The 27,276-nt window shown below is 34.4% G+C and overlaps 1 protein-coding gene across 2 annotated transcripts in view; it reads right to left on the bottom strand.

The window, feature by feature from the left end:
- dgo (ankyrin repeat domain containing protein 6 diego) overlaps window positions 1-27,276 on the bottom strand; it is a 392,714-nt gene that overhangs the window by 63,639 nt on the left and 301,799 nt on the right. For both annotated transcript variants that reach the window (XM_069832665.1, XM_069832664.1), the window contains exon 4: window positions 25,957-26,058. In XM_069832665.1, coding sequence (XP_069688766.1) covers window positions 25,957-26,058 — 102 coding nt within the window. The remainder of the gene's footprint in view (window positions 1-25,956; window positions 26,059-27,276) is intronic.

Genomic DNA, 27,276 nt, shown 5'->3' with positions numbered 1-27,276 from the left:
AATAAGATGAAGAAATGAAGGGGAAAATGTATGAGAATAAGAAAAGGAAAATAAGCGCGAAAAGGATGTGAAGAATATGAGGAAATGAAGGGAAAAATAGAAGAGAATAAGATAAGGAAATGAAGAAGAAAATGTAAGAGAAGAATATGAGATGAAGGGGAAATGGAAGAGAATAAGATAAGGAAATGAAGAAGAAAATGTAAGAGAAGAATATGAGATGAAGGGGAAATGGAAGAGAATAAGATAAGGAAATGAAGAAAAAAATGTAAGAGAAGAATATGAGATGAAGGGGAAAATGGAAGAGAATAAGATAAGGCAAATAAGGGAAAAAGGAAGTGAAAAAGATGAGGAAATGAAGGGAAAATGTAAGAGAATAAGATAAGGAAATGAAGAAGAAAATGTAAGAGAAGAATATGAGATAAAGGGGAAATGGAAGCGAATGAGATAAGGCAAATAAGGGAAAAAGAAAGTGAAGAAGATGAGGAAAAGAAGGGAAAAATGAAAGAGAATAAGATGAAATGAAGGAAAAAATGGAAGAGAATAAAATGAGGAAAGGAGGAGGAAATGGGGGGGAAGAAGACATAAATAAAGAGAAGCAGAGAATCAAAAGAAGGGAAGAAGAAAAAAATATGAAAAAGAAACTGAGATAGACAGAAACAGAAGAAACCGGAAACAGACTTACAGAAAGAATAGTTGCTTATGCCTAAGTGTCCAGGCTTTTGGCCGGTCTGTATACTTCACACCTCATTACAAACTGACTTTAGCTTGTGACTATGAAAGGGATGTGACTGGAGAAAAGAAGACGTCAGTGAATGTGTGTATAGATACTTCGATTGCAACATCTCATTTCATTTTATTCTTCGTCGTTATTTAACACCACGGCGTTGCTGCAGTCTGTATCATCATTCAACACAACGCACTAAAATACACGGATGACGGCTTGCATGAACCTTTTTCAGCCAATCACGTGGCGTGCTCTCTGCCGATGTTTTTACAAGTCGGGTGAGATGCAGTAGCGTTGTTTTTCAGAATCTGATAAGGAAGTTATGCGTCGTATATCGTTCCATATGGCTCGTTACAACGGACAGGCTTGGAGATATTATATGAATGTCCTATTTACTAGGGACTAGATCAGATCTATCGAAGATTGTAGCTCTAGAAAATACGAGCAATGGAGCATTGTGACGTCGTGTCAAATAAATTATCTCAGCATGAGATAATAAGTCAATGTTTCCAGATGCCGATACTCCTTTGTTATTATAATTATTACTGTGTTATCGGTATTATAAATTTGTTACAACTTATTGTACAGTTATTACGAAATCAGACATGTTAATTTAGAAATACCGGTAGTACATCGCTAAAACCGATAATAATAATAATAATAATAATAATAATAATAATAATAATAATAATATTAATAATAATAATAATTAGGGTACGACGTTTAGGTCGTTAAAATGTAATTTTAGGTGCCTAACATAGGCTTAAAAGTGTAGGAAATAGTCTCTAAATAATTGAAAATAGGCTGTAACAAAAAATAATGTTTTCTTTAAAAACATGTCCCATATCATATGGGAATTCACTTCTAGAATTTAATAATTTTAGATGCTTATACACCGTTACTAACACTACTACTAAAAGTATAAGAACAACAAATATCTAACTAGTTATACGTAAACTAAACAATTATGTGAAACATAAGTTTTCGACATAAATTCAGTACACAAACAAGTCAAATATAATCAGTTTTTACCAAGCCTTATCCATGAATGTTCATAATTAGCGTCACAATAAATAACTAATACTTTTTCTAAATTTTCAACTAAAAAGCAATGCCGTGTGTCACTCAACACAAATTTGTATGCTGAAAATGAACGCTCCACATCCACTGAAGTAACAGGAGCGTATTTCAATTTTTACACTAGTTGAACAGGGATGTTACATTGTAAATCCGCGTTCTTCCCTGCTAGGATATCTGAAGCAGTACGCAGGTCCTTCAGTCCTACGTTTCTCTGCAGAACTTGCTTCAGTTTATCCCGTACTTTATTTCCAACAGAACCAGGAACACATTTGGAATTTAAAATACAAATTTTCGAAATAAGAATGGGTGTTTTGACCTATTACAGATATAACATACTAATAGGTCAAAATAGGTTTTGTCGTCAAAATAGGCATTTTTAGGTGCTATTAAAATACCAATTTTAGGCACAGTTTTGTATGAAACGTATACTTGCAAGTTTTTATGAACTTATCTTTTAAGGATTAAAATAGGTTTTTACCTAAAATCCGAAGTCTAATAAAAATAATAATAATAATAATAATAATAATAATAATAATAACAGTTTGAGGAAGATTCGATAAGAAGAACCGCTTCAAGATCAGTAAAAATAACTCAGTTTTTTTTTTTTCGGAAGAAAGGCTCGAAAGTTTGCACTGCAGCCTGAGGCTTATTGTGCTTACCATTTTCTGTTCTTCGAATGATTTTGTAGCCGAACGGCCGCGTTCTTGTACGAATACACCGCGCCGTTGATATTGTAGTAAAAAGCCAATGTTTACCTACTTAGATATAACACGCGGAGCAAGTCCCCTGCAATCGGTAAGCATCAAGTTTAGGTAGAGCTTGAAAGTCAAGGAATATTATGGACAGGAAAAAAAAATCGATTATACGGGAATTAATTCATTATAAAAATGAATCTGATACAATGTTAATTTTATTTCCTAGAATCCGGAACAAGTGCCAATACACGGTACGGAGAAATATGTATTCTACGTTAAAGAGCTATAGCTTGAAATAAGAACAAAATAATGTATAATCTTTGTGATTTGTTTGTTTAGATCTTTACAACAACTTTAAGTCACTATTTAAAAAACATTTAATTCACCAGAAATGTTATTAATTAGTTATTATGCAATAAAACCAGTCATATTGTTACGCTGCTATTTCAATGTGGTAAAATAAGAACATTTCCCGAAAAATTATCACTCCTATTCAAAAGCCATTTGCTCATGGTGTACTTGATAACTAGGGAACGGATTTCTAGGTGCTAAAAAGGAGATATTTAGAACTTTATCAAATCCAACTTTTAGGGGTTTATATAAAATTAACAATTAATAACTTTAATTTTAGTAAATATTCAATTTTAGGTGGAATCTAAGTACAAAGAACTGATGCTGACAATGTGTGCTATTGAACTGAAGACTCAAATTCTATAAGTGAAAGAGACTGATTGCTGATTGGTCAGTTTCATTTCGCGTAACGGGGGCGATAACTAATTTGTAATCTCGTGCCTAAACTGAACAACATACCACCCCTTTCATGTTAGGAGCACTTTTCTAAACGAACTTTGATTCTAGGAAATTAGTAGACAAATTTGCGAGAACAGTGTTTGTAAGAGTTTTTTTTTAACATTTTAAATAGCATTTTCGTAGTTCTTTTTGGACATTTTTCCATTTTTATACCTGTATTTTTATTTTAAATATACGTAAAATACTATAAAGCACTTTTTAAGGCACCTACAGACATAGTTTTTAGGTATTTATAGACCACTGTGGTCAATTTAGGCGTTTCAGGATCTATAGAATTTTAATAGGCAAATCCTGTGTACACTAAACGTAGAGATATCAGAATAACATAGTCTAGGACAGTGATGTCAACTGATGCCCATAGGAGCAAGCGCGCGCTTTAGAGCCCAGGACAGCCTGTGCGCTTTACAGCGGAAAGAAAAGAGACAGACAAAAGAGGTAGTATATGCCGCTTGGTCGAGCTATATACAGGGATGGCCAGCACTGATTCAATGGATAAAGGGAAGAGAATTTATTAAAACTGTACCCATGTTAATTTTTAGATTTGTCTGAGAAGTATAAGTGCATTATAAGAATGTAAGTTTTAATTTTAATGCTCATTTTTCACAAGTTTGTTTTTTTATTCAAAAGGAATATTTTCTCAACTTTTTTTTTATAGAAAAGTGAAATTTTCAGATGTTTGTTTAGTAGCCTTACAGGTACTAAAACAATGTTTTCGTAAATCTAATAAGTTATATCGTAAATACATATTACTGAAGATACTGCATTAGAATGCTTGAAGATATTCGCATGGAAAATGTTTGTAAGGAAATGAATTAACAAAACAAATAGTGTTACATCACAAACAAATGATAATAATATGTGCTTATGTGTTGGTAAAACGCCAGCTCTATAGCTTCAGCAGATTTGGAGATAATTTAATATTCTGATAACAGAAAGTTGCGCACCAATATCACCTAAAAGCATAATGCGATAAGAGTTTTATTATGTAATATTAGTTACAGTTAAAACATATACCTAGGCAACTTTGGTTTGTACTATAATATTGTTTTGATTACTTTTATAAGGCTAAAGATACCATCAATATCAATTTCAACTTATGTCATATTCAATGTCTTTCTTTGGGATAACATTTTCTTTATGAATGATGTGTTTAATTCGCTTAGTACAGTATAGTTGTAGTTATTATGGAATTTGTGTGAATATTCCTTCTTTACTCTTTATTATGTTATTAACGTTTAAAACACAACTGCAATATTAGGCTAAGAAAATAGATGTTAGTAGTTTTGTTTTACAGACAATATAGAAAATAACAAACAGAAAGAAGCCATATAAAAATAACGACATAAAATTTCACGTTCGGTTTGAAGTTTGTGCACCACTGTTTTCTTAATCCAACAGGCTGTTTATTCCTCCTAGAGTCGACGGCAATTCGGAAGGCGGGTTGTCTGCTAGGGTTTGCGTCGAGAGAGACAGATAGAGAGAGCAAGGCAGCGTACAACATTGCCACATCGTACTTCACGCGCACGTGCAATACAAATAGCGCAGGAGAGAATTTAAATTATCAAAAGACAATAATGACCTTAGCCGTTGATTACTGTAAGCATGACACCAAACAAACCCTCTGTCCTTCACTAACAATATTCTTTGCACGTTTCTCAATCCCACACCACATGCTTCTGCAGTCGTTTCTTGCATGTTGGCAACGTTGCAGCCAGCATCAAGATGGCCGGCAGCGTTCTGCTCTTCAACGTTTTTAAAATAATTATACACCTTAAACAGTATTTTCCGCGCCTGCTTGTGTAATACTCGCACGTGAACAAACGAACTCGGGAAGTGTTTGTTATAGACTGATTCTGATTGATTCTACTGTACAAGCTTGTGACGTCACATACCAGAAATGCTACGGCGCATATAGAAGCTAACCGCCTTCCGAAATGCCGTCTAGTCTAGCATACCTAGCGCTTAATGCCCGCTCACGACGTCAAGGTCAGAAAAATGCGCTTGCTTTGACATCACTGGTCTAGGACGTACTCGTAGCAAACAAAATAGGTACGGAATTAGAAATCCGTAAGTTCTGAAACTCTTGGCTATTAAGTTACAGGCAATGCGATGCGTCTTCTTTCCATTGAATTCTTGTCGTGCGAATTCGTCACGTTTTGTGAGGGGACACCAATCAGATTGTAGAAGTGTCTCAAAAGTAGCCGCTCGGTTCTTGGAAGCGTGTGTGTGCTGGCTGGGTTCTGCGCCAGACCAGCTCGTGGTTGTCGCGGGCGGCATCAGATCGCTCCACGCCGCAACAGTCGTAATATATCACGAGTGAAATCTCACACCCAGCGTGTGTGGGAGGTTTGTGCATACAGGACTGGTAAAAATATCGTCTACAACTTTTCCCGAACAACACATACAGTGCGTTACAAATAATGCGGAACAGGAAAGCGTCGAAGAAAAAACAACATTTCAAAATTTCTTTGGGATTACAATCGTCGTTTAGGCTATATATGTTTCACTTTCTTATACTGTGAAGTATTTGACAAAGTATAATGTCACAATAAACCAATTTTGAGAATTTCGAAAAAATTTGAAAAGATAGGGCGTCCTCAATAAACTATTAATATGTTGGCTCCATTATCAGAGAATGCAGGGATTCAGCATTTTATAACAATGTTCAATTTAGTTTGAAATACAACTGAACTTCTATATCTGGAATTTTCGATATCTCGAGGTAATTTTAATTTCCCCGCTGTACGCACAGTGGTGGCAAAAAAAAAAAAAAAAAAACGGACCGTCCCTTGTACCTGATTTCAGAGTCACAGATTCAAATTTTGCTAGTCACAAAACACGTCCAAATTGTATAATTAACTGTAAAGTCGCGACGCTGTTATTCCCGGCGTGACTCCTCCTCTTTGCTTACGTCTTAGGAAGTGAAGGCTCTATAAAGTCTAGGTAGGTAGTATCATTAGCCATTTTTGTTCTTTTGTTGCCGACCTACCAGACGAGGAATCTATTTGCCGCATCGTTAAACATTATCATGTCGTAGCTCCTATGATAATAAATCAAACACACTGTAATTGAGCAAATAATTGAGCGACCGCCAACGAAAGAGCCAAAATGGCGGGCGATTATATTAAGTATTTATCGTATTTATCGAGCCTTAGGAAATGCATAACTCATCATCAGCGAATCACAAGACGCACACGTTTAAATGTAGCCGACCTGCAACGTGATTGGCTGCCGGAAATAAGAGCGACGGGACTATAACAATGACATTTATTGCATTTCTTCGATTCTTACCGTCTTTTGTTTCCTTCAGTGCCTCAAACTTACAGACGAAAAAACTTTGAGAGTTTTATTTTCATCTGGCATCAATATTACATTTCTATCTCTATTCGGCAAAGATAACTGTGTATTTTTACATTAAATAGCAGTACATACCTCTGGCTTCACTATCCATATTGAAATTACCACAGTTTGACACAATACACAGCACAGGATTCTTTTGTATCAGCTACAAGGGTCGGTCCGGTTTTTTTTTTGCCACTACTGTATATAATTTGTGTTTAAGCGAAAATTGTCAATCATACAGTTTTTGGTGGTCAATTTTGAAATTCATACTGCATTACAGTCGTGCCTTAAGTAAGCTATATTACAAATTTTCACGTCTTTATATTATTGGTTTTCAAGAAAACATTTTCTTATTATATTAACTGCATTTTATAAGATTGTCCCATCTACAAGATGTATACGATTTTCACATCAAACTTCTTATTATCCTGTTCAGGAAGAACATTTCTACAAATCAACATAATTATGGGATTAATATATGGATTATGAAGACTCAAGATAACGAATCTTTCAATTTATTACTTTTTTCCCTCCATAATACAATTAAAATGTCCATAACATCGTAAGATGAAAACTCATCGTACGCATTTCTTAACATCTTGAAAATGTCATTGTAATTGGACAAAAAAAAAAACCTTCTATCCACAAAAATGTTCAAGAATTTAAATGGAAAAAACATGAGTTAAAATTACAGGCAGTGTAGAACAGGTGCACACGTAGGGATATATTTTAATTTGCTGAAATCATGAAAATCAAAGTGAAACATGACAGTTAAATAAAAACATGTCATATACAGAAAACCGAATGTTGCATTTTGTGTACATTGCCTTAAATTTGTTCTATAATTCGATGTTCTATTACTCTAATTTTTCGATATCTCGAATGATATTTCATGCCCTACACACAAAACATTTATATTTAACTCGAAGTTCGGGTCAAAATGTTCAGTAATGTACAATATAACGAATGGGATGAAGTATCGTTAGTTTAACAAGCGTTGTAGTTAATGAGCACAATGAAGGGCTTCGGATACGTGCATCTATTGAGAAGTGAAGTCTTCTTGTATGGAATGAGGATTAGCGTATATTTAGCAATCTGAAACCCAGTTTGACCAAGCTTTTTTAAATATTTAAAATGCCGTTAAAGCAGTTTAACAATAAATTTAACAGAGGAGATGTTTAATCAATTATTCTTGCTACTAACATCATGTTAAACCCATTGTTAAATTAACATCGTATTCTCCAGCTTATAAATCCTTAACATTGTGTTATACTGCGAATCATTGTTACGAGTTGCATTATTATATCAAAATAGCCTATCTTTGGCATTGTTGGAGCCCAGAAAAGTAATCATAAAAGAAAAGATATTATAGATTTATCCATATAAGATGACTAATGGTAATGACAAGTGAAAATATGTTATATGTCCAAGATATGAAAATAATGTTAACACCATTGTATTCAGTATCACAATCATCTTCATTTTCTAACGGTTCTATTTGATCCCAGATAAATTCAAAGAATCTTCGCACCCATGTAATCAATTTTGGGAGTGAAAGTATCACCGCCAGTTTTCAGGCGTTCCACTTCATCTTATGCATGATCATTCTTAGCATTCCTCTCAATATTTTCATAACTATTTTTATTTTTATCATAGTTCCCGCTTTTACATCCAAACGGCGTTTTAAATCTTACGTTAAAGAAACCCATGCTTGTTACTTTTTCCTTATTGAAGTTCCATTACTACGTTTGTCTTCAATTACGTTCTTATAATTAGTTGCTAGATCTAATAAAACATATTTCGATGTAAAATTATTGTCTCTTCACGTTCTTTTCTCCATTTCTATTGTAACTACTATATTAGTCTCTAATACTTCCACAATGTAGAAATACAATTTGTAGTTAAAACAAATTATTAAACAGCAACTTCAGGCACATTCGGAAAACTTTCGCTTGGTCATGGCTTCGATTCCCGCTCGGCCTGATTACCTGGTTGGTTTTTTTCCGAGGCTTTCCCCAACAGTAAGGCGAATGTCAGATAATTTGTGGCTGATCCTCGGCACCATCTTGCCAAAAACCATCTAGTTATGACAAATCTCATCGACGCTAAATAACCTCGTATGGGACGAACTTCAATATCGCATCGATGTGTGTCATGTAGCGAGAGGAAGCCACATCAGACACTTGTGAAGGTGTGTTCTAAACTTGGGCAGTTTCCGTTTATTTTGATGTATCATACATTATTCTAAGTGCTATATTTTTCTTTACGCAGCTGCTTTAAAACTTGATGAATCATTTGTAATTGCTCTGTATTACAGTATATATATATATATATATATATATATATATATATATAATATACAGTGGCGATGCGTCAATAAGAGTACAAGAGCACGTGAACACCTTGTTTCCATTAATGCACGACTAGTTTTATTATTTAATACCGTATTGGCGTAGTGAGGATGTATAATATCAGGACCGAGTATTTTAAACTTCCCGCATCTTGCATAAACTTCTTATGTAAACTTGGCAACATCCGTTCACGTACAAGCCGTGCTCTTTTCAAGAAGGTTACAGAAATTTCACGCATGCGCGGGAGAAAATTGTCTTTCGCTGGCCGCTTATGACTCGTCAAGAGCACAAAGCATTAAGTGAACAGTGAATCTATCCTACAGATGTCAGCTGCATCGATGCCTATCGTTTACGTGCTATATCTCGAAGAGGAAATTTATTTAGCCTGCAGGTGTCAGCATCTCACTGTCGGAACGTTTACTTTATGTGGATGTGTGTACAGTGCTGCTACGAGAGTGTAGTTTGTGAATTACTATACTTCAGTGTCGGCATATAGCATAGTTTGGCTTTCAAAGAAGTGTTGGCTGAATGTGATGGTGGTATGAATTTAAATATCTGTATGGTGGACTATATTATTTAAGAATAATATTTACTGGCATGTATTTATAGTAATCAATCTATGCGAATGGGATTACAGACAGCACTGGTACAGGCTATAGTGTATCAGTGTGTTGTGAATCAAAATATATTACTAAACACACGCTTTTGTAAATTGTTTTATGTATTAATTTTTAACAAACGTAAACAATGAACTCTGTTCAAGTAATTTTGAAGAGTAAAAAACTGGGTAAATTGGCTTACCAGGAAAAATTGGAAATAAAAAGAGTAGGTTTCATTATTTATTATTATTATTATTATTATTATTATTATTATTATTATTACTTACTGGCTTTTAAGGAACCCGTAGGTTCATTGTCGCCCTCACATAAGCCCGCCATTGGTCCCTATCCTGAGCAAGATTAATCCAATCTCTACCAACATATCCCACCTCCCTCAAATCCATTTTAATATTATCTTCCCATCTACGTCTCGGCCTCCCCAAAGGTCTTTTCCCCTCTGGCCTCTCAACTAACACTCTATATGCATTTCTGGATTCGCCCATACGTGCTACATGCCCTGCCCATCTTAAACGTCTGGATTTAATGTTCCTAATTAAGTCAGGTGAAGGATATAATGCGTGCAGCTCTGCGTTGTGTAACTTTCTCCATTCTCCTGTAACTTCATTCCTTTTAGCCCCAAATATTTTCCTAAGAACCTTATTCTCAAAAACCCTCAATCTCTGTTGCTCTCTCAAAGTGAGAGTCCAAGTTTCACAGCCATACAGAACAATCGGTAATATAACTGTTTTATAAATTCTAACTTTCAGATTTTTTGACAGCAGACTAGATGACAAAAGCTTCTCAACCGAATAATAACAGGCATTTCCCATATTTATTCTGCGTTTAATTTCCTCGCGAGTGTCATTTATATTTGTTACTGTTGCTCCAAGATTTGAATTTTTCCACCTCTTCAAAGGATATGTCTCCAACTTGTATAGTTCCATTTCGTACAATATTCTGATCACGAGACATAATCATATACTTAGTCTTTTCGGGATTTACTTCCAAACCTATCTCTTTACTTGCTTCAAGTAGAATTTCCGCATTTTCCCTAATCGTTTGTGGATTTTCTCCTAACATATTCATGTCATCCGCATAGACAAGAAGCTGATGTAACCCGTTATTATTATTATTATTATTATTATTATTATTATTATTATTATATGTTTTGAATTTATATACGATTTTTTCGACAGTGAAACATTGGAATCAATACATTTCATATTAGGCTAAAAACGTACGATTTCAAATTCTCTTCGATTTTGGAACACAAAATTGTGAACACACATAATATTTTATCACGAGCCGCCACTGTATATATAATAAATAAATAAATAAGTATATACATAAATATATATATATATAATATGATGTGCAAAATGTTACTTTTGTCCCCGGTCTCCCCTACCTCATTTCGTTAACAGAGTCGCATCACTGAATAAGGAAAGAAACGTTAGGGTGTAAATCGCTGTAATTTCATTATCATTGCTCGTCACTCCGTTAATGCTATTCTGTGAGAAGCTAACTGTACGTGTGGTGTTGAAATGTGGAAACAGCGCAACGTTTGAGTTAACTGTCTCATATAATACAAAGGAATTAAGACAAGCTAACATTCCGTTACTGTTAACGCTCAGGACGACAAAGGCAACGCTGCACCACACCACAGCCCTTGCTTGTGCGATACAAGGCTTGCAAGCTAGGCAGACAACACAGCTTTTTACTCTTCATCACGCCGCGCCGGTTGGGTTCGAGTTTGTGGAAGACTGGCTGGATTGTTGGTCAGCAGTAAGCTCGAGGTCAACCATTTGTGTTTATTACGTTGATCCGGAACACGTATCGAGGGTTGCCAACCATACATCTAGCAGGATTTATTCTAAAAATATAACCAGATTAAAAAAAAATCGCGAGAATAATAACATCATACGTAAAAACATCACACATTAACAGTACGTATATTTTTCGACAAAACATCGAAAATATGCTTTTAAGTTTTCACAACATTTTCAGTTTGCGGTACACCACACGGAATAGTTTATGATAACTAAAGTACGATACATCCACTTCTGATTCTAACGTATTTATTCGTCTTTGAAACACAGCATCGATAGTGGTACCTGCATTTGCATTCGTTATATGCACTATTGTTAGGCTTATTTGTGTTGCCGTAATTCAAAATAGTCCATGCATTGTGGGACCCTATCACCATGGCATGGCGCGTCCTCAGGTTGCGGATCGAGGAGACGGCCTCCAGATATGGAGGGTAGCTGTGAATATATTGAATAAGCAGTCGCGGACAGCCGATGAGGGGTGGTCCTCCAGCTTGGGGGTTGGGCGAAGGGCTAAAAAACAGCTTGTTACGAATCCTTCAAATAAGCCTCGGAATAAATGATACTCGGGAGGAAATTAAACACAGAATAAATATGGGAAATGCCTGTTATTATTCGGTTGAGAAACTTTTATCATCCAGTCTGCTTGTCGAAAAATCTGAAAGTTAGAATTTATAAAACAGTTATATTACCGGTTGTTCTGTATGGTTGTGAAACTTGGACTCTCACTTTGAGAGAGGAACAGAGATTAAGGGTGTTTGAGAATAAGGTGCTTAGGAAAATATTTGGGGCTAAGAGGGATGAAGTTACAGGAGAATGGAGAAAGTTACACAACACAGAACTGCACGCATTGTATTCTTCACCTGACATAATTAGGAACATTAAATTCAGACGTTTGAGATGGGCAAGGCATGTAGCACGTATGGGCGAATCCAGAAATGCATATAGAGTGTTAGTTGGGAGGCCGGAGGGAAAAAGATCTTTAGGGAGGCCGTGACGTAGATGGGAAGATGATATTAAAATGTATTTGAGGGAGGTGAGATATGATGATAGAGAATGCATTAATCTTGCTCAGGATAGGGACCGATGGTGGGCTTATGTGAGGGCGGCAATGAACCTCCGGGTTCCTTAAAAGCCAGTAAGTAAGTAAGTAAGTAAGTATGTAAGTAAGTAAGTAAGTAAGTGAGTGAGTAAGTAAGTAAGTAAGTAATTCAAAATAGTGTGATAAATAGCCTATTCATGTAACTATAAATAACAATATATAATCTTCACATTCCGTTGTATATGGATATATTCTAATTCCTTCTTTGCGAATTTGCAACCTATCTTTTTCATAATTTCTATACATTTTGATTAGTCTACACACTTTTAACACTTTGTATCACTTAAGAATTTTGTTAAAATAACAACACTCTAAGAAGTATATGGAAAAGTCGTTTGGCAAAGTGGATGGGAATAAACTGATGGGGATCCTAAAGAAACGTGGTGTGAATTGGAAAGAGGGGAGACTCTCTATTAACCTTTATATGAAACGAGTCAAAGTCAGGATAAGAAAAGAAATAGATTACCTGGTTTTCACCTTACGGTTGGGGAAAACCTCGGAAAAAACCCAACCAGGTAATCAGCCCAAGCGGGGATCCAACCCGCGCCCGAGCGTAACTTCAGACCGGTAGGCAAGCGTCTTAATCGACTGAGCCACGTCGGTGGCCTTTTAAAATGAATTATTCTCTTAATAACGTCACAATTACTAGAAAAGATTATATTAAGAGATCTTGGCGTCTTACTTGACTCTAAACTGTATTTTCATATTTTCATGATCATGTTCAATATATATATAACCAATCAACAAGAATGCTCGGTTTAATTAGATCTATAGTTCATTCTTTTTCTAATCCTATGTCTGTATTAATTGTATACTGTACATTGATTAGAAGATTAGATCCAAGCTAGAATATGCCTCTGTTGTCTGGAATTCCATTACATCCACTGACTGGGTTAAATTGTAAAATATTCAGTGAAAATTTATTTCCTTGTATTTTTAGATTTTGCCTAATTCTTGTTATAATAGTTGTGAGATTAACTGCAAATATTTTAATTGTTGCAGTCTATTTGCCAGATGTCAAGATCTTCATTATTTATTTTTTTGTGAGATCATTAAGGATGATATTGATTGCGAATCCTTTAAGCAATATCAGTCTTCGAATTCCAAACAAAGGATTAAGATTTCAAAAAAATTATCTACACTAGAAACTCAAAATCTCTCTCTCCGGTCTGCAGATGTACAAAATATGCCAATTTGCATGGATTAAATTTGGATCCGTTCAATGTGTAGTAAAATATTTACTTTATTTAGTTGCATATCATTTTGTTATTAATACCTACTTCTAATTTATGTCTGTTTAGAATTGATTTTATTAAATTTATCAATATTTATTTATACTATTCATATATTATTAATGTTACTACTGTTTTGAGTTATTCTTGATTATGTATTTTAAAGTCATCCTTTATTCCATACATTCATTGTCATTTTTGCCATTAATTTAAATAAATAAATAAATAGATAGATAGATAGATAGATAGATAGATAGATAGATAGATAGATAGATAGATAGATAGATAGATAGATAGATAGATAGATAGATAGATAGATATAGATATAGATATAGATATAGATATAGATAGATAGATAGATAGATAGATAGATAGATAGATAGATAGATAGATAGATAGATAGATAGATAGATAGATAGATAGATAGATAGATAGATAGATAGATAGATAGATAGATATAGATATAGATATAGATATAGATATAGATATAGATAGATATAGATAGATAGATAGATAGATAGATAGATAGATAGATAGATAGATAGATAGATAGATAGATAGATAGATAGATAGATAGATAGATAGATAGATAGATAGATATAGATAAAGATAGATAGATAGAGATAGATAGATAGAGATAGATAGATAGATAGATAGATAGATAGATAGATAGATAGATAGATAGATAGATAGATAGATAGATAGATAGATAGATAGATAGATAGATAGATAGATAGATAGATAGATAGATAGATAGATAGATAGATAGATAGATAGATAGATAGATAGATAGATAGATAGATAGATAGATAGATATGTGTTTTGCAGTTACATGAACGCAATTGAGAGGATATTTCGATAGTACATCTATGAAACAAATTAATTTTGTTTTGGGGTGGGCATAATCAGATTTCGGACATACTACGTTATACCTGTAGCTGAAACGAGTAATTTACTTGCAGGCTTATGCAAATGACGGTTATTAAATACAGAATAATTTGATCTTGCATAAAATGCCACAAGTGGGCCGCGGAGATTGTTATAGCGGATACCACGGCCTCCATGACACTAATAGAAAAATCCACGAGATGAAATTACAGTCAAACTCAGGTAGTTAAACGTATGAAAGTGTAACAATTTGCACACTCACAGTTACGAAAGACATAAACAGTACAGGTGCGGTGTTTATCGATAACTAACTCTCTAATATATGCTAATTTAACTCGCCATTAACACCGTTATGGATAATCGCCATCAAAAACATATAGTTTACAGTTATGAATTGGTGTTCGAGAACAAATCGGCTGGTAATTGCTTCGTACTTAAGGAGGTTGTGTGCTTGAGTAGTCATAAAGAAGGGGGGCGTCTTAATCTATAATTTGTTAGTAATGGGGCAATGAAAAGCTCACAATCAGTAGCTAATGACAAAGGTAACAGCTTATATTCAAAAACACATTCTAAAATGTGAATGCAAATATAGGCCCAGAAGAAATTTAATAAGTCAAATTAAAATTACTGAAATATACATGGTATTACACAAAACTAATGATCCTTACATTACTTCCACTAGGGACCTTAGTGGGGAGAGTAAAACATGTTTAAAGAGCCTTAAATTAACTCTTGCTAATTTTTTTTTAAATAATCGTGAAATGTGTCGTAGTTCCAGTGCAGTGAGTGAGTTGACAGCGAAATGAGTGTAGTGTTGAGAGGTACTTGTGCAGATATGAACATATCATACTCGTGGGTTTTAGTTCGAACATAGATTTAAGGTACAAATTAGATTTACTTTAAATGTTATTTTAACCGATCGTGCTTCATTTAATTTAAGATTTTCCCTGTTGTTGTTATTATTATTATTATTATTATTATTATTAATTATTGTTAGTATTAATTATTAGTATTATTATTAATTGTATTTTTTATTAATTGTGTTTATTGTTGTCTTTATTGAATGTAATTAGTTACCACTGCCACCGGGTATATACCCATTGCAGTGTGAATAAATACATACACACATACATACATTTTGTGGATTCTCGAAAAGTTAGAGACGCTTTAAGAGAAAAAGAATTTGAAAATTGGCGTACATTGCAACAAAAGCGTAAAGGAGTGATTCTTAACAAAGAGTTCCCCCCAGGAAACAGCTGGATAAGAAATCACAAAGGTCTAGCCCTCTCGGAATGGATAGACGCCCTTAAAATGGTAGGCTATGTCGCTCCGGTCCGAGCTGTACCGGGTAGAAGTCGGGATGGTACCCGCTGTAGGCGCTGTCTCAGCGAGATTGAAACTCTTCCCCATATCCTTGGCTTCTGCCCCTATAGTGAGGCCCTTCGCAACATCCGTCACCATGCTGTCCGTTCTATGCTGGCCGAGGCACTGAAGGAAGCAGGGTTTACAGTCCATCAAGAGGTGCAGGGACTAGCCACACAAGGAAGTGTTCGGCGAATTGATATCATTGACATTAAGAACAACTCGGCATACATTCTCGATCCCACCATCAGATTTGAGACACATGCAGATCAACCGCATGAGGTGGACAGTGAAAAGAAACGGATCTATGAACCAACAATCCTGTTCTATAAAGATAAATATAGCCTGTCCCACATTGATGTAATAGGTCTGATGGTGGGAGCACGAGGTACCATACCCTCCTTCTTTGCCAACAAATGTAAAAACCTGGGCCTAACACACAGCATTGTGAAGGAAATAGCCATTATTGCCCTCAAAGGATCGGTTCAGATATTGAGAAATCATTTGTATGGGAGTGATAATGGAAATTTCAAGTTATCTTAAACCGATGGCTGTTGATTGCTTTCGATATCAATGCCAATAAATCCGTACTATTATTTTTCTCGCGGTATATGGCATTCAAATCATTCTAACCTATCTGATGATATTTTTCTCCCCCTTTCTCAACTGTAAATGAGCACAAACGCTACTTAGATGTAAATTTTTCTGACATTTTGTATATTCGATTCCCTAACCGTTTCAAATGTATATCATTTTACCTTTTACGTGTGTTTCCAAATTATATGTAATACGCTTTGTCAAATCTGGCAACCTTTTCATAAGGGAAGCTAAATTTATTTATTTATTATATGCAAACAAATTAATACAATATACAGGGTGATTCACGAGGATTTACCGTCCCTTACGGAGCGTTTTTCCGAACACATTCTGAGCAAAAAAGTCATATAAACATTTGTCCTAATCTCAATATTTTCAGAATAACACTAACTTGAAGTTGTTTGTAAAATACCATTATTCTTTAGTTTTAAGGGTAAAAGAATATTACAGATAAAGAATGAACTATTCAGGAGTATCATTTCTTTAATTAGCTAGTATTCTGAAGCTAGAAATGTGTTGTGAATTCCATAGTTGCTTCGTACAGAATTTTTTTTTGTTTCGATTTTTAACTACGAAATTACATTTTCTTATGAATTTATCACAACAATTGTTACAAATGACGCCACTCTTATAAATTCTTTAAGACTGTACATTAGAATGCATAATTAAACTGTAAATAACTAAGTTCCTAAAATAGTGTGATTTGTAACAATTTTTTGATAAGTGTGTAAGAATGATGTCATTTTTAGTTAAAAAATGAAAAGTAAAATCTGTACAAAGAAATTAACAACACATTTTTAGCTTCAGAACACTAGCAAATTAAAGAAATAACACTTCTGAGTAGTTCATTCTCTATTTGTAATTTTTTTTACCCTTAAAACTAGAGAAAAAAGGCATTTTACTAACAACTTCAAATTAATGTAACTTTCAAAATATTGAGATTAGGACAAATGTTTATATGACATGTTTTGCTCAGAATTTCTTCGGAAATAAGCTCCGTAAGGGACGGTAAATCCTCGTGAATCACTCTGTATATATATATATAAAAAAAATTGCTCTGCATCATTGACGCGTAGAATACACCACCCAGTTTCGGGAATGAAACTACAGTTGTGTTGGTTTGAATGTTTTATTATTATATCGGTTTTAAAATGATAGAGGTTATTAATGAAGGACATGGAATATACAGTGATCGTTTTATTTAGCCGTGCGGTTTCTATTTTCCCGTCGCCTGCCGCTAGGATTAATACTGAATCCGTTTTGTTCAACTAGTTGAAATTCCATAAAATATTACGATAAACTCATTGAAATATGTACTTACTGATGGAATGTTAAAACTAGGCCTTTTTCGGAGAGAATAGATCAATTTTGTAGTAAAGAGAATACCTCAAGCTTGACAAAGAAGCTCTTAAATTTTGTATAATACTTGCAATCTCTTATTTATGCAACATCAAAACAAAAGCGACAAATCGTTTTGAACTTGAAAGTAATATCACTGTGTCTGTATCCATTGCTTAGTGAAGACTTGAGGGGCTACTTTCTGGGTGGGGGGGGGGGGGACTCATTTATCAACAGTAATCTCACTAGAGGTTTTCATTTATCTAGAGAAAATCAAAACTCGAGTGGGATTTAATTGACTATTACACGATTAAAAGAAAGTATATAAAGATTAGAAGAAATTTAATAAAGTACAGAGTGGACCGCTCGAATGTACCTAATTTCAGTTGTATGTGACTGGTGAACGGTTGAAGATAGAACCTTACGGTAACCCTGTACTCTAATACATTAAAACATTGACTTATTAAAATTCTATTTCACTAATGTTGCCTTCACCAAAACGTTTGAACGGAGTCGCCATTTTCAACTGACTATCTATGCGGGAAACAAATGACGATCGCAAAGCATGTTTTATAGTGCCGCAAAGGATTTGCAGTTTGAAATGTTGGCAAACAGAGAACCAAATGGTAGGGAGGTAATAAAAACAGAAGAAAGTATATAAGGATTAGAAGAAATAAAGTATTCTAATATAATAAAATATATAGTAATTGACTTACAAATATTCTATTTCACTAATGTCAGCTTCACCAAAACGTTTGAACGGAGTCGCCATTTTCAACTGACTATCTATGCGGGAAACAAATGACGATCGCAAAGCATGTCTTATAGTGCCGTAAAGAATTTGCAGTTTGAAATGTTGGGAAACAAAGAATTAAACGCTAGAGAAGTTATAAAAACAAACAAATGCTAGGGAAGTGATAAAAACAAATGCTAGGGAAGTGATAATATTGTAGAGAAAAACAGCCATGATTTGTTGAAACACGTCCTTTCATATCATATTATTGGTCAAAAGTAGTATGACGTAGGTAGTAAAAGTGTAATAGTGACATTAATTATTTCTTTACTTTATAACTATTGAAAGATTTTTTTTATTTTTATGTTCGACATTGTTTTTGTGTATGTTTATAAATACAAAATCAATGTATGTTAATAAGACGTCTTTGTTTTATTTTGTAAATCATCTCGAGATTTTCCTCACTTCTTTACACGACTTTGGTTACCACTTCACTAATGTATTTAGGATAGACAAAGAATTTACTGTAGTCTCTGTTATTGCAATCTACAATGAAGATCATCTAGAAATTTTTCATACTTGTACCGTGTCCCGCGCCGTGGCGTCGTGGTCTAAGGCATCCGCCTAGGGCTCGCGTTACGGAATGCGCGCTGGTTCGAATCCCCATGGGGGAAGAAATTTTCTCATGAAATTTCGGCCAGTGTATGGGACCGGTGCCCACCCAGCATCGTGATGCACTTGGGGAGCTACAATAGGTAGCGAAATCCGGTTGCGAATGCCAGCTATAACGGCTGGGGGGATCATTGTGCTAACCACACGATACCTCCATTCTGGTTGGATGATCGTCCACCTCTGCTTCGGCATGTGGACGTGAGGCCAGCAGCCGGCTGGACGGTCTAGGCCCTTCACGGGCTGTAGCACCACGGATTATTATTATTATTATTATTATTATTATTATTATTATTATTATTATTATTCTCCCTTCAAGGATTAGGTGATATCACCTGTTCCGGTCTCTATTGTCCAGCCACCTCTTGCGAGGTCTACCCAGATCCCTTTTCCCGATCGGGCGATAATTCATTATCTTCTTTGGTAACCCATTCTCTGCCATTCTGTCAACATGATCTTTCCATTTTGTTTTATTTTCTTCTACCATGTCGTGTACTGAGAAAATATTGAGATCTGATCTTATTGTTTCATTTTTTATTTTATCGGCTTTAGTGCATCTTCTTACGTATCTCATAAATTTCATCTCTGCTGATTGTATACGTGATTCTTCTTTTTTTGTTATTGTCCATGATTCAGAGCCATATATAAGAGTAGGTACAGCCATAACTTTATAAAATTTCATTTGAGTTTCTTTTCTCGTTTTTCTTCCTAAAGTTCTTCCAATTGTTCCACATATCATCTGAAATCTATTAACTTTCTTCTCAATATCTTTCTCATCATTAAAACTAATATCACATCCTAGATAATTGAAGTGGGATACTTGTTCTAAAATGTTTCCATTTACTAGTATTTTAGATCTAACCGGATTTTTCCCTTATTATTATTATTATTATTATTATTATTATTATTATACTTGTACCGTAGGCCTACGTCTGTTTCTGAAGAAATTTCAGAGAGTAAGAAAAAAGATTTCTACGTCAAAAGACGATACGATTCGACACGTAATAGAATCGGACTGATTATTGTTACGCTATTATTATTATTATTATTATTATTATTATTATTATTATTATTATTATTATTATACTTGTACCGTAGGCCTACGTCTGTTCCTGAAGAAATTTCAGAGAGTAAGAAAAAAGATTTCTACGTCAAAAGACGATACGATTCGACACGTAATAGAATCGGACTGATTATTGTTACGCTATTATTATTATTATTATTATTATTATTATTACTATTATTATTATTATATTTCTACCGTAGGCCTACGTCTGTTCCTGAAGAAATTTCAGAGAGTAAGAAAAAAGATTTCTACGTCAAAAGACGATACGATTCGACACGTAATAGAATCGGACTGATTATTGTTACGCTATTATTATTATTATTATTATTATTATTATTATTATTATTATTATTATTATTACTATTATTATTATACTTCTACCGTAGGCCTACGTCTGTTTCTGAAGAAATTTCGGAGAGTAAGAAAAAAGATTTCTACGGCAAAAGACGATACGATTCGACACGTAATAGAATCGGACTGATTATTGTTACGCTATTATTATTATTATTATTATTATTATTATTATTATTATTATTACTATTATTATTATTATTATTATTATTATTATTATTATTATTATTATTATACTTCTACCGTAGACCTACGTCTGTTCCTGAAGAAATTTCAGAGAGTAAGAAAAAAGATTTCTACGGCAAAAGACGATACGATTCGACACGTAATAGAATCGGACTGATTATTGTTACGCTATTATTATTATTATTATTATTATTATTATTATTATTATTATTATTATTATACTTCTACCGTAGGCCTACGTCTGTTTCTGAAGAAATTTCAGAGAGTAAGAAAAAAGATTTCTACGGCAAAAGACGATACGATTCGACACGTAATAGAATCGGACTGATTATTGTTACGCTATTATTATTATTATTATTATTATTATTATTATTATTATTATTATTATTGAAAGTGTCGATTTAACATCTCTTCTCAATCAGAATAGTTATTGACAGCCGATGTAATGTTACGGCGACAAAGAAGCAATGGGAATAAAGAAATAGTGAAACCGAAGTAATCATACAGAAAGCTGATGGAGAACATTCGGTCTTGATTCGCTTATTAACATACAATTTTGCATGCTTAGAGATAACGAAAAAAACATGCAGGTGGTTGTGATTGCAGAGTTGAGTACTCACTTCTGCAGGATGTTGGCTTTGTATTTAATAACACGTTGGCATAAAGAGGTCATTGGAAGCTTGTTTTATTAGGTTCTTAGTGAGGCGTGTGTGCAAATGGACATGATTAAGAGAAAACGAGCGGCTCATTTGTGCTAATATCTCTAAGTACACTACGTATGCATGTATACATCAACTAGCAGTAGCAGTCATTTTAAGTTTTTGTCACAGATCAGAAGTTTAAATGAACCGTATGTACTTTACAAAAAGCTTTATGAACGTTCCATGACCTAGTTCCGATGGTTACGCAACTGAATTACGCAATCTTCGACTGACAAATTTATAACTTCCTTTGGAGACAAGCGACTTATCTCTGTTCACAAAGCTGAAAAGACAGAAACGCCCTGTACTCTATCACGCCTACTGTACGGAAATAGCTTCTGGGAGCCCACTTGAACTCCATCCTTAGTTCTTTTATTTTATTGGTTAATAATAGAAAAGGGATCTTCATCTTATGATGTTTGGTGACGTATATATGTCCGTTGATGTGACATATTAATGAATTACGTCACCAAACATCGTAAGATGAAGATTACATTTGTAAAAAAGTTTCTTCACACCCATAAGCAGTGCTGAATAGATCAGACGCTATGGACAGTACTCTATAACAGAGTCGCCAGTATGAAAGGATAATTCCAAGCCTTTGGATTCAGACGAACTCGATAGCTCAGTGGTAGAGCGCCTGACCGGAGAACAGGAAGTCGCAGGTTCGATTCCCGCTCGAGGTTGTGTAATTTTTCTTTCATACCATGGCATGATTGTGACTAAAATAGTATTTAAAATTCAGAAAAGGGATGTTTCGGTACTAAATTTAGTTAAAAATTTGTTTAGGCGCTAAAATACAAGAAGCAATTGTCTTAGGTGTTAAAAGTATGAAGTTAATTGGTTCAGATACAAAAGTAGCAAAGCATTTTTGTTGCTAAAATATAAAAGCAATTGTTTTAGATGCTAAAATGTAATATAATTATTGATTTAGTTACTAAATTAAAAAGTATTTAAATATTTAGGTTATAATTAGACATATTTACCTGTTACTGATATACCTGAAAATATTCAACATTTTAATGGAGCCTTAAGAACCATCAACCAGGTTTTCACAACCACGAAAACCCAACAACATACCAGGTTAGAAGCATATAAAGTTCTAGCAAGACCTGTCCTCATGTATGGTAGTGAGGCCTGGACTGTCCGAAACTCAGATGTTCAACGCCTAACAACTGCGGAAATGAGATTTCTAAGGAGGACTGCCGGCTACAGCTTGCTTGGCCACAAAAGGAATGAACTAATTACAAAAGAATTGAAAATTACATCTATTTATGAACATCTCAACCACTATACACAAACATGGCTTAACCATGTCAATAGGATGGACCGTTCCAGACTCCCAAGACAAATTCTCCGCTATATACCACATGGAAGACGATCTTTGGGACGCTCCCTAAAAAGATGGACGGGGACCGTAACAGGCCACTAGGCCTAATACCTGCAAGGACGATGATGATGATTAAAAAGTATTTGTTCTAGGTGCTAAAAACGTAAGAAGTAGGCCTAAGTGTTTTAGATGGAAAAATGTAAACAAGTAATTGCTTTAGGTGTTACATAAGAAGTATTTGTTTTAGATGCTAAAATTCAAATTCAGATTCAAATTTATTTAAATTTTTGTTATAAAATGTAACTGTTTAGGCGCTAAAATATAAAAGTAATTGTTTTAGGTGTTAGAATATTACAAAGTTATGGTTTTATATGGTAAAATATAAAGGTAATAAAATTGAATCAGGTGCCAACATATAAAAAAGTATTTGTTTTACTTAGGGCAATTTTTTTAGGTACTACAGTATAAAAAGTAATTGTTTTAGATGTTAAGAATAAGAAAGTAATTGTTTTGGGTGCGAAAACATAACTATAACTGTTTTAGGCACAGAAATTTAAAAATAATAATGGTTTAGGTGCTAAAATATAAAGAAACTAATTATTTTAAGTGTTAACAATATAAAACGTAATCGGTTTACATGATAAAATAAAAAAAAACCAATTGTTTCAGGGAATAAAAATAATAAACATTTATATTTAATTTGCTAAAACGCGAATATGAAAGTAGTATTGTTTTAGAAGCTGGAAACATGAAAATGGCTTTACGTGCTAAAATATAAACAGTAATTGTTTGAGTTATAAAACATAGAAAAATAATTGTTTTAGAGTGCTATAAACATAAAAATTATTTGTTTTAAATGGTAAGTAAGGGCCGGATTTGTAGGTTTTTACCTATTTTTTTCCTTGCTTCTGAACTCCTAATTTCTTCAATATTTTCTGAATCATGATCGTAGGAGTCATATGTGTGAATTCTGTTGAATCTAAAAAAAACCTAAATTGGACCTTAGTACCTAAAAAACCCTAAATCATTGGCGATAAGCGTTATGTATGTATGTATCTTGTATTTAATGCGTTATATAGTGATTTTTTTTATTTTGAGAGAGAGAGAGGGAGGAAGGGAGGGAGAGAGGGAGGGAGGGAGAGAGAGGGAGGAAGGGAGGGAGGGGAGAGAGGGAGGGGATTGTGGAGGGGGGAGGGGAAGAGGTGGAGAGAGAGAGAGAGAGAGAGAGAACGCTCGACCACATCTATGACCTATGACTCCCTTGTTTTTCTCAAGGCACATTTCAGTGATCTTCCAAAATACAGTATATTGAGTACTTGGAATCTTCGTCGTTACAACTGAAAGATGCAATTGGTGTCACTGACTCGCATCTACAGAAACAAGTACCAGGACCCGTGGGTGAAGCCGTCACATTAAAACTGAAGGAAGTATTGCAGAGGAATCCGGGGTTTGAAAAAATGAAAAATGTGTGCTCCATTCTCCAGGGGGAAAGCTTCAATTGTCAGTCACCGTGGGTACCTGCTGCAATGGCAGCGATGAAATTTGCACCTATGACGTCATGTGCTGTCAAAAGAACCTTTTCGTTCTTCAAGTGTATTTTGAGAGACAAAAGAAAAAAACTTCTCAGTCGAGAATCTTGAAAAGTATTCGGTCATATATTGCAACCAGGAACAGTATCAGTAAATAATGTTGTTTTGTTTGTTTGTTTGTTTGTTACTTTTAAAATAATTCTTCATCAAGTTTGAACAAATTGAATTCAAAAGTTGTGTGTGTACTGTACCTTTTATCTCTTCAAAATTGAAATTTATGTAGTTATATCAAGGCAAATTATATTAGATAAAATATTAATTGTTACAATAATTTATCATCATCATCATAAACATCACGGGTTAGGCCGTGCGGCCTGTTCCGTCCCAATAGTAATTGAACTCTAAAACTGGTCACTCCATCGTCGTCTCCGTCTTCCTACATCCCATCGTCCCATGGATCTATAATTGTGCAGTTTTCTTGGAACTCTGTCTGATGACATTCTCTCTAAATGTTCGTGCCATCTATTTATATAGGTATGTGTTACATCAATTATATTTGAAATGCCTAATTCCTGTCTAATGTATTTGTTTTGTTTATAATCTAACAGTGTATAACCTGCCAACGGTCTCAACAATTTCATTTCTGCTGCCTCCATTCTTCTTTATTGCTGTTTAGTTAGGGTCCAAATCTCTGAGCCATATACCGACGTTGGTATGACCATTGTTTTGTAAAACTTCAGAACTGTATCTGTCCTTACCTTCTTAACGAAGGTTCTTTTAACTGTTCCTATTAGTTTTTGAAATTTTAATATTTTTTTGTCAAAATCATTTATACAGTATTGTCATGTGATAATGTGTAGCCTAAATATTGAAAATGGTTCACTTGTTCTACTGGTTCATCATTAAGGATTATTTTTAATCTTGTTGATGTTTTTCCTTTGAATCCCATAACTTTTGTCTTTTTTAAAGAAATATTTAAGTTAAATTCTTTAGCTGTTATGTTCAGGTTATGTAGGGCCCTCTGTAGGTTATCTTCTGAATTTGCAAATATGACTTGATCATCTGCAAAGAGTAGGGTGTTCAAATATTCCTTATTTATATTAAAATTTGATTTTAAATTTATCTGTCACTGTCTTGTGACTTCGTCTATATAAAAGTTAAATAATTTATTCAAACTACAAATAATTTTCCCTTGAAATCTCTTGAAAATTGTTGTATCAGCTTCGAATGTATAGCTGAGACGCTTTGAAGAGCAGAAAGATAAAGTAGGTTTTTTGACCATCGTTGTAATGATGGATAAAACATATTGAAAAAATAGAAAATATGCGGTGCCAATCAATTTTATCGTTGCAACATGCTTTATTGTTACATTGGTTCTCGTTGTACGAAGATTCAATTTTATCCCATTCAATTGTACTGCAAAGTCTGTTTCTGGGTGAACTCACCACATTGTCCTGCCGATTAACGTCGGCTCCATGCTTGATGAGCTGCTTGACCACCTCCAGGTGTCCCTCGGCCGCCGCCCTCTGCAACGCGGTGCATCCCGACTGTAAAACACATCACATGTAATATCAGTACATATCACTTTAACTTGTTAATGCTGAGAATGTAGGAGCACATCAAAGCATTCCTTATAACCAGGTTCGAGACTTTGGACCCGATACAATAAGTTTATTGTGCATGCACTATAGGTTGTTGACTCGCTGCAGGTAGATAGAGATGTGTTGAGGTAACAACGTTGCTATTTAGAGTAGAGTACGGTAGTATGGGGAAACACACATATGTACATTCTGAAAGTAAATATACATTACACAATGATGTCAAAAGAATGTGAAAAGCATTTATTCTCCTGTCTTTTATAAGCATTTGTGTTTAATTATACACAGTGTTAATGGTGGAAATAAGCATGTAGCAATTTTAATTCTTTCATTTATCCTATTGGTCGTCTTTACGAAGTGCAGTTACAGTACCGAATTGCAATGTACCTACTACAAGATACATTCCAGTGTCTCAAACGTAAATCTTTTTCGGTTATCTGCCAAAGTTTGTAATGTAGAAAGCTGCGCTCTTACGTCGCATGACGTGATAGGAGCAAAACGAAAAAAACCTGACATCATTGCAGTCCTTTATTCTCGGGTGACTCTACGTCCACTAATTTGCTGTTTATGTTATACAATATTCCATATCCGTTATTTTTACATAAAATTGATTTCCACTTCTGTTTTACACATTCAATAACCGGTGTACTTGATGTTTCATTAATTCTCTGCATCATTTTCTAAATTAATTTGAGGGCTTCCGGCATCTCTTGCTCTGACTTTTCTAACCGTGTAATAGTTTCAGACACAATTTGTATGAAAACCAAATTATTCGTCAGAACCTTCAAATCCAGAGCGTTTTCCTTTGCGTATTTGTTGGCATTCATTCTACAGTACCCCCACCCATTGTACGCTTTACCACTATACTCAGTACGCCGTTATGCGGATTTCCCACTGAACTGCTCTATTGGGTCCGAAGTCTCGAAGCCTGCTTATAACATAAAGAATTTGATATTTTCAACAATACATCAAGACTTTAATATCACCAACATTCTGAAACTAACAAAAACAAAATAGAAGATTGACTTTCTAAATGGTGCTAAGTCAAAACATCTACTTTTTCGGGAAACATGATCTATTTATAAATGGAAATATCTTGAAAGTACTGAAAGAAAACTTTGGAAGTTAAAACATTGTGTAAAGTGACATTTATTGGTATAGGCATCC

The sequence above is a fragment of the Periplaneta americana genome, chromosome 8, assembly GCF_040183065.1.
Source record: "Periplaneta americana isolate PAMFEO1 chromosome 8, P.americana_PAMFEO1_priV1, whole genome shotgun sequence".
Lineage (NCBI taxonomy): Eukaryota > Metazoa > Arthropoda > Insecta > Blattodea > Blattidae > Periplaneta > Periplaneta americana.
The sequence above is the reverse complement of the archived record's forward strand: the minus strand, read 5'-3'. Positions and strand labels throughout refer to the sequence as shown.